At 41.9% G+C, this 12,099-nt stretch overlaps 1 protein-coding gene across 1 annotated transcript; it reads left to right on the top strand.

The window, feature by feature from the left end:
- Nucleotides 1–1,939: 1,939 nt before the first annotated feature.
- PRRG4 (proline rich and Gla domain 4) lies at nucleotides 1,940–11,120 on the top strand. The gene is made up of 6 exons (XM_086748094.1): nucleotides 1,940–1,983; nucleotides 2,793–2,908; nucleotides 6,822–6,985; nucleotides 8,220–8,268; nucleotides 9,007–9,142; nucleotides 10,869–11,120. Exons 2-6 carry the CDS (start codon nucleotides 2,803–2,805, stop codon nucleotides 11,095–11,097), a joined length of 684 nt encoding a protein of 227 aa, XP_086604220.1. The 5' UTR covers nucleotides 1,940–1,983; nucleotides 2,793–2,802; the 3' UTR covers nucleotides 11,098–11,120.
- Nucleotides 11,121–12,099: the final 979 nt, after the last annotated feature.

Raw genomic sequence — 12,099 nt, 5'->3', positions numbered from 1 at the left:
TCTTAATGATGATATGCAATGGTGGCATAACGCAATGGAGATTTACCTGTTGCTTGTAAAACAAAGGTTCCTCATGTAAAGTTGTTGTTACGATACATTAAAAGTTTCCACATACGCATGCAGGTATTTTACTTACACTTAAACGCACCACAGACTTCTCATGCATTCACGACCTCACACCGCAGCTCTCAGCGGAGATTTTGCTGGTTGACGCCACCCTCACAGAGACAGTCACATGAGAACACAGGGTGAGGGCTGAGCAGAGGTGCACAGGGGGAAGCTGGAAGGTCCTTTACAAAGTAATGGCAGGTTCTCCTGTTTTCCAAGATGTAGCAACTAAGCATCATAACACTCTCCTGAGCGTTATCTAAATAATAAACAATCTACATTGCTCTTCTTTCTTCTACAAGACCTCAGTCCTCCACTGTGTTTTAAGCATGTACATAAAGCATTCTACAAAATTTTCTGTTGAGATCTCTGCCAGCTAAAGAGCATTAAAGCCACTCCAGCTTCTAAGTTACATATTCATCAAGGACCTCAAAACAGCAGTGTATTGATGTCATAAAGTAAATATTTAACTACAGTCATCATTCCTCCAAACAGTTCTCCTTAGAAGTTTCTGTTTTTCTCTGGGGAACAATCTGATCACTTCCACCAGTGTTAACCAAAACCCTCATTCTACTCTTTCCTGCTTCCGTAGGTACCAGTCATGCCAGCACTTAAACAAATAATACAACCCAGAGTCACTCCAAGAGTGATATAGTAGCAGAGACACAAATCACTCCCAGTCCCTGGATTTCCTGGTAGCAAATTAATTCCATTAGTGTGCCTCAAGAATTTCTTTGGTGTGCAGTTTTTAAAACCAATCCATCTCAACATTCTTCACATATTTAACGTTACCAGCACATGCTATTAAATGCATTCTCAACTTTACCTTTTAAAGGCTTTTCAAGTACCACCTCTTGCCCTTGCAAAGCACCACACATGGTGCGGGAAAACACTCTTAAAGCGAATGTGAAGTACTCAACTGTTTCTCTCTTGTCCCTTGGAGAAGCCAAACCAGCCACAGATCGATGTGCTGGAACCTGGTCTCCACGCCAGGCTGCTCCTCTGCGCTGCGATGGAGAGGGATGGGAGGCCTGCAGAGCAGGGCTGTGCAAGCAGAAACCGACTGCCACTCTCCAGCCTTTTACAACTATGTTAAGGTTTCCCTAACTGATTAAAAAACCCAACCCCAACCACACCAAAGTTGTTTTCACACGTGCAAAACTTACGCTGGTCCTTTTGCCCCTGCGGTTAGCAGCCTAGATAGAAAAGCCTGGTGGAGACACAACGCTGGTTTGCTGCTAGATAAGGAATTCCTTGTGGATAAGGAGCCCGTTGCAAGGCACGCTGCCTCACCCTCCTCAGGGAGGCACCGCTTTCCACAGCTCCTGCTCTGCCAGTAGACCAAAGGCTTCACTTTGGGGAAGTAAAAAGCCAAACCAGGTTTTCTGCATCATGATTAACCCAGGGAGGGGGGCAAAGTCAGTTTTAACAGTAAAAGGTGTTCAAAGAAGTGACTAGGCTTTTCTCAAGACCACTCTCTGCCCAGGCCCAGAAGGCGAAAGGACCGCTGCCTTGTCCTCACAGGGATCCCGGGGGTGAGCTGAGCAGAAAGGCAGGTATCTGGAAACGAAGCCGGGGCCGAGTCCGGAGGGAGACCCCCACCCCCATCCCAGCTCCAGCCTCGCCACTACCCTGGCTCCCCTTCGGGCCGCCCCGGCGCATCCGGCCACCCCCCTTTCCCTCGGGGGCGTTTCTGACCCGCGCCCCAGGGAGGCCCCAGCTCGCTGGTGCCGCCGCCCGCAGACGCCCGGACCCCGGGCCGGGGGGGCGGGGACGGCCCAGGTACAGCCCCGTGCCTCCGCCGCGCCCTTTTCAGGAAGCGTCGCGGCGGTCGCAGCCCTGCCAGCCGCTCTCCTCAGGCTGCCGCCGGGACAGGTAAGGCTGCACCGCGGCGGGAAGCGGGACGAGGAGGGTGCTTCCTGGCCGACGGCTCCCGCGCTCTCGGCGCCTGCCCGACTCCCGTCGGCTCGGAGAGCGGGGGCCGGGGCGGGGGAGCGGGCTTCCTCCGCGGCGGGGGGCCCGGGGCGGGGCAGCCGTTGGGTGGCTGTGCACTCCGGGTCGCGGGTGCCCTCGGGTGGTCGCCGCAGGCGGCGATCGTGGTTGGGGTTTTTTTTTTTTGTTTTTTTTTTTTAAGTTGTTTTTTTTTTTTCCCTGTCCCTCGGAAGAATTCAGGGCTTATTTCATTCTTATTTTCTGCCGTCGTCCTCGGTGGGAGAGTGCAGGCTCTCCACCGGAGTCTCGGGCGTGAGGAGCTTGGCAGCGGCTTTCTCCTGACAAAATGGTTTCTGTACCGCCGTTCACGTCGGGTAACTTTTGTGACCCGCTGCCCTGGCAGCAAAATCGTAGCGATCTGAAGTGCCAGAGCCTACCGGCAGCACCTCGTGTGGGGCCTTGCCCCGTTAATTGGCCAGCGAACCGGGCTGCTGCGCCGTTCGGGAGGGGAGAGCAGGGGGCATCGCCTGGCTGCGGGATGTGCGGATGTTATGCAACGAAAACTTTAATGAGAGACATGCAGGACCAGTTTGGATGGGTGTCTTTTTTCTAAGGATCCATTAGTCTCAGCTACATGTAGGTGCTTGCACTGGATGACTTCATTTATAGGATTCATTCAAGGTTCATCGCCAACACTTCAGAAGATTGCGTTGTCATTTCTTTCTTAACTCACGTCAGTTTCTGTCCGACAGGTGCCACGCCATGTTTGCGTTTTTGGTACTGCTGTGTCAACTGCATGGGATGGTGTTTGCATTTCCTCACTGCACAGGGAGATTAAATAACTTGAAGCAACCTGAATGGAAAGATGGTAACTTACTTTTAACGTGATTTTTATGCTTTCCAAAATGAAACTGTATCTAACTTTGTTTCAGCTGAGAAATTTTTTTATGTATGTAAATAGTTTTGGGGTCTTTTTTGTGCTTTTTTTTTAACTTCACTTAAAAAATTAAGCTGTTTTATGCCTAATTTTAGAATATTTGGGTATCTTTTAGCAAAATGATTTATAATTGACTTGGGTGTCAATATTAAGTATTTGTCAGATCCAGAGTAAGTGCAGGTTGAGACAACTGAGCTTTCTTGGGGATTATTGTCATTGATATAACCAGAACCCTCTAAGTAACATTAAAATTCCAAAAGTTTGAAATCTGTATGAAGACAGTACTGCTTTGGTACTATTTGAGCACATCACAGTTTCACTTATATATAGAATGGTTAAAGTTGGAAGGGACCTTCAAAAGTCATCTAGTCCAACCCCCCCGCAAGAAGCAGGGACATCCCCAACCAGATCAGGTTGCTCAGAGCCTCATCCAGCCTGGCCTTGAACGTTTCCAGGGATGGGGCTTCCACCACCTCTCTGGACAACCTGTTCCAGTGTTCTACAACTCGCATTGTAAAACATTTTTTCCTAATTTCCAATCTAAATCTACCCCCCACTATTTTAAAACCATTACTCCTTGTCCTATTGCAACAGGCCCTACTAAACAGTCTCTCCCCATCTTTCTTCTAGGCCCCTTGAGGTACTAGAAGACCACTATCAGGTCTCCCCGGAGCCTCCTCTTCTCCAAGCTGAACAGCCCCAACTCCCTCAGCCTGTCCTCATAGGAAAGGTGCTCCAGCCCTCTTATCATCTTTGTGGCCCTCCTCTAGACCTTCTCCAACTGGTCCATGCCCTTCTTGTGTTGGGGGCTCCAGAACTGGACACAGTACTCCAGGTGGGGTCTCACCAGGGCAGAGTAGAGGGAGAGAATCACCTCCCTCGACCTGCTGGCCACGCTTCTCTTGATGCAGCCCAGGATGCGGTTGGCCTTCTGGGTCACAAGAGCACATTGCCTGCTCATGTTGAGCCTCTTGTCCACCAGCACTCCCAAGTCCTTCTCAGGGCTGCTTTTGATCCATTCCCTGCCCAGCCTTGCACTTGGCCTGGTTGAACTTCATGAGGTTGGCACGGGCCCACCTCTCCAGCCTGTCAAGGTCCCTCTGGATGGCATCCCTCCTTTCCAGCATGTCGACAGCACCACACAGCTTAGTGTCATCGGCGAACTTGCTTTGTATTTGAAAGGGTTTATATGCTTGATTTTTGAGATTGATATTTTTTTCTCAATACCAGATCTCCTTACACCGCCTTGAAAGATACACATAGTGCTGCTATTGCAGTTCTTCACTTTGGAGGGAGGGAAGTGGCGAGCAATTGAGGTAAAACTGAACGAAGTTCCCCCAAAGGAATTCAAGCACTATGATGCTAAGCTGTGTGATGCTTAAAATTTAAGTGTCAAGGCTTCAAAAAGGAATTTGTAACTTAGCTGTCTGGTCTCCTCAGCGGATAAGGAGTGCTGAAACCTTAAAACAGACTTCAAAAAGTCACCCCATTGAGCAGCAGGCTCCTTCAGTGCAGTAGGCTGAGCAGAAAACATAGCTAGCAGAAAAAAAAATGCTTGAGACAGGTTATTCAATTAAAATCCATATTGTTCTGGGGCATAAAATATCAGGCTGCCAGGCTGCCTCCTGTGAGTTCATGGCATAGAACCCTCTCTCCTGACAACAGGCCCAGATCACACCTTTAAAGACGGAGTGGGAAAGAGAGGGGCCCAACTCTTTATCCAATAATTTAGCAAGTTGCCAAGAGTTCGGGATAACTGCATGGAGAGGTTACCCCTTAAGCATTTTCTGAACATCTTTTACCAGCAGAGTTACTTTATTCGGCACGTTGTGTGGGTGCATTTTTAATTAAATGCTAAGCATCCTAAAACTGGATTTACCGTTGTATTGAACTGTGGCCTGAGGACTGCGTTCAGTTCCCTCACATACAGGGGAGAATTCAAATCCATCTGTTTCATTCTCCAAATATTATCTTAATCGCCAGGTTGTTGGCGATTCCGAGATGGAGATAGGTGCATTTTGACTATGTCCTAGGAAGTGAAAAAAATGTAGATAAATGGATAAAGACTCTTTGAAAGAGAAAAGGAGCACATATCACTGGGAATTAGGTGTCCTAGGCTCCAGGCAGCTTGCCTATGTATTCCAGGTTAATTAAAATGTATCAATTATCTTATCTAAGTTAATTCAGAAGTATAGTGAGTATTACTTGCATGGTAAGGAATGAAACAGTACTAAGCAAAACTGAAGATCTCTGTCTCAGAAGATTGCAGTTATTCTCGCAATTTGCACTCAACCGAGATATTGATAATATTTTTTTTCCTTGTAGTTCTTTTCCCTTTCCACTTGTGGGTTTGGGGTTGGCTTGGTGGTTTGGTTTTTTCTTTAATGAAGTCCCTTAGATATTTTATAAGCATAAATATTTTAAGCTTAGATTTTCTAGTAATTACTTTAGAATAACATATTTCCCTTCCTACACAAATGTGTGCACACATGTGTGGCTCCTTCAATATATACTGTAAATTATATAAATATATACTGTAATATTCCTTCAATATACTATAATATTAAAGAAATAAACAACCAATATGCAAGTTACACTGCAGTTTTCTTAGTTTTCAGAGAGCAAACCATTTTGAGACACCATTGCAAGATCTAACAGTAACTCTTAGGGTAAGAATTCCTGAATGATGTGATAATCTACCCAAACAAGCTAACAAGAACACAGAGCTAATTTGTAGCTGAATAACATTATTCTGAATCTCATCTCCTTTTTTAGCCGTCTGGCTTGGTACGTAACAATGCTGGTTTTGCATTACACTTGCAAAAATAATCCTCTAGATGTTTTGCTTACCCAAATAGTGTTAATTTCTTGGAGTATAGATTAGGCTTTTACTGAAAACCAAGTCAGAAAACTAGTTCTGTCATAGAAAGTTTTTTTTGGTTTTTTTTTTAAGAAGCTGTAGCAAAAGCAGGCTAAAACTTGACTATGGAAAATGCCTGGTGAGAAAACACATTCCTGTATTCCAAAGCCTTCTATAATTTCACTAACTCTTTTGGAATCTCACCTCACAACTTACTCCACGAGGCCTCATGGAGCCTGCAATAAGCACAGAAGAAAAGAATTAAATGTCTTCAGGAGTGCCTGTTGTCAGTAAAACTCCTATCATGGACTGATTTAAAACAAATACACTTGGCAATATGCCAACCTTTACATAAAACTTGCTGCCATGAGTGTGAAAAGAGAATAAATGTAGAATGAATAGGACTCTGCTGCCATGATTTAAAATTCAAATTCTGCGAACAAAATTTGCAACTCACAGCTACCAGAATACTGATAAATGTGTATCAAGGATTCTTTAAAAGGAATATATATATTTTTTTTTTTTTTCTTTTTTTCCCCCCTCACCTCCTTCCTCCAGTAGGTCAGTGTCTTGCTGGGTTTGGATCTGAGTGAATTTCTGCTTTATGTGACTATTACTTTGTTTTTAAGAGCTTCAGTAAAAAAAAAAAAAACTGATGCCCACATCCCAGAAGGCCTAACACCGAAACTTGAACAACCGCTGTTAGGAGAGTCAAATTCTCGTGGCCAGTTTAAGGAATAGCTGAAATGCTTTATGAGAAAGGAAAATATGTTTATTTTATATTGAATAGTTATAAAAGTTAGCAGCAAAGAAGACATTTTAGGAGGAGACCTTGACATTTCTTTTTCCTGTATGTAGCTGAGAGATGCTAGGGGGAAGAAGTAGTCTCAAAGTGCTCTTTTAGGATATTAACCATTCTTTAAAAATACAAAATTTAGCTTTCCTAACTTGTTTTAAATCAACTTTTTTTTTTTTTTAAATTAGTGTTCGCATCAGAAAAGGAGGCCAATTTGTTCATTGGACGACATCTTCTGAATAACAGATTTGATTTTGAAGCATTCACAGCGGATAACCTGGAAAGAGAATGCTTAGAAGAGCTGTGCAATTATGAAGAAGCCAGAGAAATATTTAAAGACCCTGATCAAACGGTAGCTGTTTAATATACTGAAGGAGGTTATTGACTAAATCATTACTGTATCTAAATACCTTCTGAAAACAGCACTTAAAATAAGATGATTGCTTATTTTACTGTAAAAGTAGAGGCCCTAGTTAGATGGGGTTATTGCTTTAGATACACAGTGAATACACCTGAATATGTACTGTGGTCTTAAAGACTTTAGATAAGGGCTCCAATTCTGCAAACAAATACAAATGAAACTTCAGAGGTACCGTTTATGGATATACCTGTATGTGTTTTCAGAACATCATTATTTTTTTTAGTAACTTCTCAGCATCCAATTTGAATGTCTTCCACATGCTCTATATATTATTTCATTGATTGTGTCCTTGTGTCATGCCAAAGAAGTGTTTTAGAAGAGAGGCATATGGAACAAATCCACAGTTCAGTTATTGCTGAGTATTCCTACAGCATTATCTTCTAAATAGCTATCTATATACAGCTTGGAAGAAACCTAGTATAAAAAAGAGAAAAATACATGAGAAACCTTTCAGCCTAATAATGGAACGCAGTGATTGTCTGAAGACTGGCTCTTGCTGCATGCAGCAAGAATTTCTTCACGATTCTAGGTGTGCTCTGCACTAACCTGCAGAAAGAGCAAGGAATACACTCCTGTTCTGAAGACAGAAATGTTAGTTTGCCATTGCTAGCATTTTCCTAAGAAAAAGGTGAAAGTGTTAAATCGGAATATTGATGGAGTCTTTTGCTGGGTAGCAAAAGTGGAAATTACAGCTAAATGCATTTAAAGCATAACAGTCATGCAACAAAAAGGTTTTTCTCTCAAATGAATCCATTATTTTTCCTAGCTGATACGGATTCAGACACTGTTCATGCAAATGTCAGATTCGTAGGAACCTGACTTTGCCTCATTAGGGATTACAAAGATTAATTGTAAGCATTTTTTTTGTGTCAGAATATATGTTAACGTCTACTGTAATCAGGCAGAAATATGAGGTAACATTGGACAGTTAAATGCACTTTCTTTTTCACCAGCTGGCATTTTCTTCGTTGTGAAATTATAGTTTTTAGGTGAACTTGAATGCATGAGGAAAATACGGTGGGATAAGTGAGTACAAATCCTTCAGCAGGAGTTGCTTCTTTTTATGCCATTATTAAATTTTGCCCACAGTACCATATTAAAAAAATTGTCAATAAGCCTGGCAATTAGGTATCTTGTATAAATCTGATCCTTTGTGTTTTTATAGATGGATTTTTGGAAAGATTATTCAACTAAAGGCCCTAAAATAAAAATAGGTAAGTAATCTTTTTATTATTTTATTCTTTTCTTATATTGCAATATTTTGTGTTTGTTATAATAGTACATTCTTAAAAATACACTGTGCATTCAGTTAGCAAAATCAGAATTGATCTTTTTACTGAAATTCACTGCGAACTGTGCAAGTATCTTGCATTGTCTGATACAATAAAACTCACTGAAGCGTCTTACTCAGACTGGGATCCATTATAAGTCTGTAGGTAAAAACAATATGAATTTTGTTGTCCATTTCTTTGTTTTATTACACAGTCAGTAAACTTTGCAGTAATTGTGTGGCTGCTTCCTGTGGTTTCATTGTGTTGTCTCGCCCCTCCCCCATTTCATTAATAGTAATATAACAGTCTGATTCAGGTTCAGAGTAGTCTTATGCCAGATGTTTTTACAAAAAAAAAAATGGTCAGTATGACTTGAGGAAAGATCTACAGTCTGATCAAGGTCACAAGTACATGAAGTAATATTTAGAAGGCATTAGAAGACAGGCATCTCAACAGTTTTATGTACAGAAAAGGGAACATGTACTCACTTTTGCTTTAAGCTGAATGTGAATGATAATCTTGGGTTGTGTTGCACAGATATTATGGCTTCTCACAACAAGCTAGACATTTGTGGAAAGGAACGGCCTTATAGCACAGCAAAATTAGTATTTCAGAGTGTATACTGTATACTATGTAGATGGAAAGAACATATAATTAAAATAACCAATGTTTTATCTTCAGGTGATGAGACACTACAAAAGATTAACGTTACAGGACTTCTCATCAGTCTTGTTGCTGCTGGAGTACTGCTAGTTATAATTGTACTGCTAATCTTCTACTGCTGCAAAAGTAGATGCAAATCGAGGCAACCACCAGGGTAAGGAATTTCACTGCTTAAAAAAAACCCACTGAAACAAACTCTTGCTTAAGAGCAGACTTTAAAAACCACTGTTGGTTGGTCTAACTGTATTCTCAGAGAATCCAATAGGAGTTCTGGTTCTTACTTTCCTGGAAGCAAAGTTAGGTGAGCACTAGCAGTAGTTATGCTGAAGTTAATAACACAACAACGCACAAAAAAGTAAAACAACACTGCATGGCTGATGTACCTTTGGAGTTTTCTTTTTGTGTGTGTTCTTGGTTCCAAAATATTCTTACTAAAAAAGATGGAATAATTTTAATATGTTTGGGCCTGCAATGGAAAGTCTAACATGATCTGTTCGCCCTTTAAAGCAGGGTGCATGCTCTTCATGGCACGTAGTCATGCCATGGCTCAGTATTGGGCCCCATTCTGTTTAATATCTTTATCAATGATCTGGATGAGGACATCGAGTCCACCCTCAGTAAGTTTGCAGATGACAACAAGTTGGCTGGGAGTGTTGATCTGCTTGAGGCTAGGAGGGCTCTACAGAGGAATCTGGACAGGCTGGATCGATGGGCTGAGGCCAACTGTATAAGGTTCAAAAAAGCTCAGTGCCAAGTCCTGCACTTGGGTCACAACAACCCCGTGCAACACTACAGGCTTGAGGAAGAGTGACTGGAAAGCTGCCTGGCAGAAAGGAACCTGGGGTATTGGTTAACAGCTGGCTGAATACAAGCCAGTAGCATGCCCAGGTGGCCAAGAAGGCCAATAGCATCCTGGCTTGTATGAGAAATAATGGGGCCAGCAGGACTAAGGAAGCAATCATGCCTCTGTACTTGGTACTTATGAGGCCACATCTTGAATACTGTGTTCAGTTTTGGGTCTCTCACTATAAGAAAGACATTGAGGTGCTGGGGTGTGTGCAGAGAAGAGCAATGAAGCTGAACAAGTCTTAGGAGGAGCAGCTGAAGCAACTGGGGTTGTTTAGCCTGGAGAAAAGGAGGCTGAGGGGAGACCTTACTACTCAATACAATACCTGAAAGGATGTAATAGTGAGGTGTGTGCTGGCCTCTTCTCCCAAGTAACAAGAGACAGGATGAGAGGAAATGGCCTCAGGTTGCATCAGGGAAGGTTTAGATTGGATCTTGGAAAAAATTCCTTCACTGAAAGTGTTGCCGAGCATTGGAAAAGGCTGCCCGGGGAAGTGGTGGAGTTAAGACATGTAGTGGTGCTCATGGACATGGTTTAGTGGTGGACTTTGCAGTGCAAGGTTAACGGTTGGACTTGATGATGTTAGAGGTCTTTTCCAACTTAAACGATTCTATGATTCTAGTCTGCCACAATTGTCAGATGAAGTAGGTTGAAGGAAATGCTTCTCTACTGATTCTCCAGCTCTGGTTGTTCCTTTATCCTAAACGTGAAAGCAACAGGAGAGGATTCTGTGCTTCCCCTTCCCTGTAAATTTTGCATTACTGAGCTATTCTTACCCTGTGGTTTGGAGAGACTGTTTGGCTTCTGGTCTTTATGATCATTGAAGGCAAGTGTGTTTTGGTAGGTGGGTTTTTTATTTTGGTGGAGTTTTTTGTTTGTATTTGGTTTTTTTTCTTGTTTTTGTATGGGGTTTTTTTTTGGTTTGGTGTTTTTTTTTATTGGAGTTTTGGTGGTTTGGGGTTTTTTTTTTTTTTTTTTTTTTTTTACAAGTAAGACTTTATATTATTTCTTCCCTTTAAATAACTTTGTTTAGGTACTCGGATTACGTAAGAAGTAGACGACATAGTTCGTCTAGCATCTTCAGAAGGCATGAAGAATTTTCTTTAAACCCACTTCCTCTCAGAACTGATGATTCAGGACTGCCAACTTACGAGCAAGCAGTTACTTCAGATGGACAACATGATGTGCCACCACCCCCTTATCCAGGACCCCCAAAAGGGGCACGGGTGTTTAAAAAGTCTATGTCACTTCCTGCACCTTAATCACAAACCTCCTTCTGGGGTGAGGGGGGATTACTGAAACAAAACATACTTTTTTTAAAAAGTGTGTGCTACCTTGCATATTGCAAGACAGTTTACAAAAATGTGAAAGATCTTTAGCACAACTAGGAACTAGTGAAAATCCCATTTGGGAAAAGAGATGATCTGTTGCAAAGGCTGCAGGACTATTCTTTGCATAAGGTTATTGTGCTGAGAGGAGGGGGCGCATAAAGAGGACATCTTGTACTACCACCCTCTTCCATATGCACTTTGAGCCATCTCATCATACTATTGATGTTTCATTAATAGTTTCTTTTTTTTTCTTTAGAAGGAACAGTATTTTAATTGGTTTTATTAACACTAACCATTTTTGTGACTATTAATACTTTAAACCACCATAAGAAGTCTACTTTGTTGTTTGAGATACTCACTTCGTTGCAGTGTGAATTTTCTATTCATTCTAGTAATAGATTTGAATATTAAAATTATTTCATTATTTGATCTTTCAAATGTACATATTACTGCTTCTGGATTACACTGGTTTGTTTTAGACATTTCTGGTTAACACACTACTCAATTTTTGGATGAAGAGGAACCATGAATTGCACAGCACATTACCCACTCAGACAAAGTATACTTTTATCAAATGGTTTTGATACTCACTTCGACCTAGTATTTAGTGCTGAAGAAACAGAGTACTGTGGGTCAGGGGATGTTAAGCAAATAGCTAGAGATTTGTCCCCTATTAAAAAAGTACCTGTCTTTCAGAGATAATGTTTATCTTGCAGTTTAAAAATTTAAATGTTGAAAAAGACATTTAGCTTGTCAAATCAAAGGCCGAACTACTCCACAGAAGCACTTTGCGTAAGTATGTATTGCCCTACTGGGATGACGAAGTGATACCTGTAAGTAGAAGGGCACATCATATTAGATAAATAACCAGTGTCCACAGAGCAATAGTAAAGAATTTCAGGGAGTTACTGGTTAACCATATCAACACAATTT

This window comes from Chlamydotis macqueenii, chromosome 5 (genome assembly GCF_036417535.1).
Source record: "Chlamydotis macqueenii isolate bChlMac1 chromosome 5, bChlMac1.mat, whole genome shotgun sequence".
In the NCBI taxonomy this organism is placed as follows: Eukaryota; Metazoa; Chordata; class Aves; order Otidiformes; family Otididae; genus Chlamydotis; species Chlamydotis macqueenii.
This window is presented reverse-complemented; position numbering and strand designations above follow the sequence as displayed.